Source organism: Lipotes vexillifer, unplaced genomic scaffold (genome assembly GCF_000442215.2).
Source record: "Lipotes vexillifer unplaced genomic scaffold, Lipotes_vexillifer_v1.1 scaffold36, whole genome shotgun sequence".
Lineage (NCBI taxonomy): Eukaryota > Metazoa > Chordata > Mammalia > Artiodactyla > Lipotidae > Lipotes > Lipotes vexillifer.
This window is the reverse complement of record NW_006792448.1, coordinates 1,532,967-1,537,789: the sequence shown is the minus strand read 5'-3', so window position 1 is coordinate 1,537,789 and position 4,823 is coordinate 1,532,967. Positions and strand designations below refer to the sequence as shown.

General features: G+C 53.8%; 1 protein-coding gene across 1 annotated transcript in view; it reads right to left on the bottom strand.

Moving 5' to 3' along the window:
• MYO5B (myosin VB) overlaps window positions 1-4,823 on the bottom strand; it is a 231,381-nt gene that overhangs the window by 86,469 nt on the left and 140,089 nt on the right. Inside the window, 2 exon segments of the mRNA XM_007465591.1 lie at window positions 3,602-3,699; window positions 4,620-4,760. Of these exon segments, the coding sequence (XP_007465653.1) occupies window positions 3,602-3,699; window positions 4,620-4,760 (239 nt within the window).

Sequence of the window (4,823 nt, the reverse complement as noted above, 5' to 3'; positions counted from 1 at the left end):
CCCCCACCAAGGCTCATTCCTGCTTCCTCTGCAGAGCCTTTCCTCATTGTTTCCATACACAGGGGCATCTGTCTTAATTCAACGGCCAAATCACATACACTCGGCCCCACAAGCATTATTTGGCTCCAGAGTTAAAAGGGGGAGTGTCTCAGGCCACGCAGACCTGGGTTTGAATCACGACGTGATCACTTACAGCTGCATGTGTGATTTGGGGCAAGTAACATAAACTTGCACGGCAGTATCTTCATCTGTCACGTGGGGATCATAGAAGTATCCCTTTTAGAGGGTTAGTGTGAAGACGAAATGTAATGGCCCATGAGAGCAGTGAGAACAGCGCCTGGCAGAACGTAAGGGCACACGTACTGTTAGCTACTATCATGACAGCTGCCCAGTTAAGAATCATATAGATGAAGAACTTTATCTTCCTGTCTGTAGAGATATGAGCCATGACTGCAACAACTCACCCACCCTAAAATGCTACGTTTAGCACTGAAAACCCGGTTTTTATTCTGGGTGTATGTGTATGTGTATGTCTGGGTATACATGTATGTCCTACACATATACTGAGTAGGACACTGGAATAAAAAGTCAGACATGGTCTGGATTTTCTAAGCGCGTCCACGCTTGAAGAGGAGAGAAGTGTACAGAAGTAAACCACACGGCGGTATGTGACAAAGGTGGTAAAAACGCTGCAAGAAACTGGAGGGAAAGATGTTGAGGTTGGCTGGGGTAATCAGGGAGTCTTCGTGGAGAAAGAATTAAGCTGAACCAGAATTAATCATTTATATTTGGGATGAGGAATAAGTGTTTCCATTTCTTTCTGGCTGTTCTGAAGCCTGGCTACAAGCCGAGGGCCTCTTGCTCCTTGCACTCTGGGAGGAGGGAGGGCAGGGGTGAGGCCCTCCAGACTCAGTCCCGGGTCCTGCGGATTGTACTGGCTTCAGCGCACACCTGGCCGGGCAGTCGGGCGGCCTACTTGCCCTGTTGGGTAAATGCAGATGGCAGCTTCTTTACTTCTAGGACCCGGGAGGGCTCAGCAGGCGACCTCTCACCACATTTGTCTGCCACGCTCCCGGACAGCCCCAGATGCTCTTCTCCCAGTAGCTGGACCCATTCAGGATTCTGGAATTCTGCAGCAAAGACCTGGCCTGGGGTCGACCGCCCTCGATTCACATCTCTCCATGGGACACACCCTCTCTGTCCTCCCATCTCTACGAGCTGCTCGGCCCCTGGTCACGTTGCTCTCTTACGCTGAGTTGCACGTGGGCCAGGGGCCCAGGAGTCCACTGAGGCAGATGGTGCCCTGCAGTGGCCTGGGCTCAGCAGGCACTTGGTGGTGGGGAAACAGCAGGCATTTTCCAAGTGACCGAAGACCGCGAGCTGACCTTCCCCGGGCACTCTCTTGGTCCCAATGTGCAGGGCTCGGCGTCCCAGGAGACGCCCTCGTCCTCCTCCAGGCCTGGGCTCACTCTGACTTCCTCCCGCCTCCCCCTGCCTGCCCAAGTCCTACCTTCTTTGGACACCCAGCTCGTCCATAAAGTCTTCCTGATGACTCCAGCCCCAGGGTGAACATGGCACTTTGAGCATGTAAGGCACAACTAAGCGCTGAATTCTGCAGTCCTGAATACCATCAGTTACTTCAGAGGAGTTAATTTCACCTTTTTTAGGCAGAGAAGCTCCTTAGTGGAAGGTCTTACAGGACGAAAGGAAACACTCGTGCCGAGACTAGACCGCAGGCTGAACCTCTTACTATGCCACCTACTTTGTAATTTTGCTGAGGCCGCCCCAGGATTCGGCTCAGCTCTGGGATCCGAGGAGGACCTTCATATGGGCGGTGGTGATCAGTTTCATAAGAAGCTGTACGTCCGAGGGACATAAAGGCTGCCTGTGACCTCGAAAGATCCAAGGCGGCCTTTGGGAGGCAGGCTCTGCCGTTTACAGGCTCTGCTCCTCTCGCCTCTCAAGTGGTCAGCTGGGCCCGGAGTCAGGAACGCAACGTGGACGTGCTTGTCCTTGGGAAAGGTTTTCTGCTCACAGCAGCCTCTCCCTCGAGGCACCCTGCAGCCGGGATCTCGACTGGCTGTCGGCTTCTTCCCTTTGCTTGGCACAAGTACGGGGTGAAGTTCAACCTGCCGCACATGGTGGGGACGGGCAGCATGCCTGGCGAGCATCTGTGACCTCTAGTCCTTTGTGAGCTGTGGGTCTAGCTGGGGTCCCTACTTCCTCCAGGACCTCCTGCTGCTTCCTGGGTGGAAAAATGAGCTGACTGTCACTGAGAGGACCTTCCCTCTTTCAAAGGACTATTACTCTTCCCCAGCAACCCCATCTCCTCCTGCTCTGGACCCCAGTATCATGTCTGTGAAAACTGGGCATGCCAGCTCTGGGCCAGGTCCTGTCTGATGGCTGGGGAGCGGCTTGGGAACGTGACCCCCGCTCCCATGCAGTGCCGTGGAAGCTCTTTGGGGGAAACGTCGTCTCTTGGGGCCCACACACCGAGTTGGTCTCATGGAAGGCATGCGGCAAATAATTTTTGAACTCAGCTTTAACATTCTTCCCTGCTTCTTGATGACCTCAGCAAAATCCTGTCCTTCTGCACACATCCTCTTCCCCGTGGTGGGGGAAACGAGCAAGGCTGAAGGGGAACTTGGACTGGCCTTAGCTCTGCCACCAGCAGCTAATGTCACCTTGGGCAAAACACTCTCTCTGGACCTCGTCTTCCTCACTCATAGTCAGTGAGAGCTGAGAATATCTGCCCAGATTATAGAAGAGTCCCATCATCACAGAAAGTTCTACTGGACACAGCCCCGGTCCAGAGAGACTTCAGGCTTCTGGTTTGGAAGAACGAAGTTTGGTGGGTGGATGAGATGTCAGGAAGTCATTATGCCATTTACTACAACAGAGACCAAGTAAAGAGGAAACATTCAAGGGGGAAAGGATGAGTCTGGTGTCAGACACGCTGAATGTGAGGAGGCCAATGAAGCTGCAGCAGGCCTGCAGAAAGGCTGGCTGGAATCTGGCACAACCCAGAAATGACAAAGATACTGAAGAGTCACTGCTACGCAGATTTGGGTGAGGTCAACCACGGGAGTGGTGACAGAAATGGAAGAACATTTTTAAGGTAGGAGTAATGGCAGAATTGGGGTTAGAGTGAGGGGAAGGTGAGCAAGTGTGGGTAACTCCGGAAGCCCAGCAGGAGAGGGGATGTGAGAAATGGGACCATCCGCATCGACACACTGCTTGAGGCTATGCTTCCTCCATCAAGAAGCCTTCCCTGACCACTCCGGACATGCTCCTGTCTCTGAACTGAGGAGTCACTGTGAGGACGCACTAGGTCTGCATTTAACGGCACACTTCTAAGTGGTTCTCGGATTCGTGGGCACATTCAACACCACTGTAAGCAACAGGGGATAGGGGAACTGGATCTTCTCATCCCCCTGAATCCTCCGGACGGCAGACAGGTGTAACCTGTATTCGGCATATAAACCATTGGGGAGTGCCGGATCAGCTACTCATCCTGCTAAAGATTGCAGACCCCTGAGAGGCTGTGCCTGCCCCTGCTGCACCTGAACTTGTAAGGCCACATGAAGAGGCCGGCACTCACCGGAAGGGGAGCTTCTCGTCGTTGGGCTTGATGCAGCGGACATAGTGCGGCGTTGTGGTGTTCAGGGTCTCCATGAGCAGGTGCAGGGAGGTGCGGAACTGGGGAGACAAAGATCAGTGACTGGTGATTTATTTGTCTTCAGCTTTGTGGCTGAATAAGGAACAAAAAGGAGCACACACAGACTGGTGGTAGTATCTGTCAATACTCTTATTGTTTAGATCATTACTGCTTAACCCAGGACAGGGGGACACCCAGGGACCTGGTGTCAGACTCCAGCTCTGACAGCTGCCTGGCTGCATGACCAAAACCAAGGCCCTCCCACGTCCCCGGCACCAGGGCTCCTCAAAGCACGTGGGGACAGACCGCCCGGATGCGTCTCATTCAGTGCCCTGATCAGATGAGATAAGGTGAGCAAGTGCTAAGAGAGTGAGAGGGACCATCGCTGTGAATGGAGGCCCATGAGTCCTAAACGTGAGGCCCTGGAGCCCTGACACGTGGTGCCCGGGCATCCCGGGAATTACTGCCTTATAGGAAATGCTCAGAGCCGAGAATCCATCGAAGTATTAAGGTCAGTGGTTGCCAGGGGCTCAGCAGGCACTCTCTTCTCTTGGGAGACACACTGGACATAAAATCCCACAGCAAACCCACAGCAGGAGCTGTTTCTCAGTTTCTGGGTCCCCAGGCTATTGACCACTCCCTCAACAACTGCACCTCTAGACCTCTGGCCTCGCCCACAGGTGTCTGTGGTCTGGCAACATCTACAATCCCCACAAGGATTAGACGCATCGTGTGGGGCTGGAGTCATCCTCTTTCTCTCTCCTGCCAGTTCCCTCAAGAGAAGGTTTCGCAGTTTCCTTATTCAAAGGGCACAGAAAGAACAGGCTGGGTGCTGGGGATGCGGATGCCGAGGCCACTCTGGCCTCCCTCTGACTCTGCACCTACATCCTTCGTCTCTAGAGAGGCAGCCCCGCTACACGTGCCAGGGCCCACAGCTCCCGCCATGAGGCCTGGGGCTGACCTGGTGGCCCACGGTTTGCTTGTGCTCCTTGTTGTAGGCTTTCAGGGGTGGTCTGGCAGAGCGAACGCTGATCTTTGAAGATGTGGCGGCAGCAGGAACAGAGTCTTTGCCATCATGGAACAAGTCAGCCACCAGGGGGAGCTAGAAACAAACACAGGAAGAAGACAGAACAAGAGTTCTTGGACTTTATGCTACTTACACTCT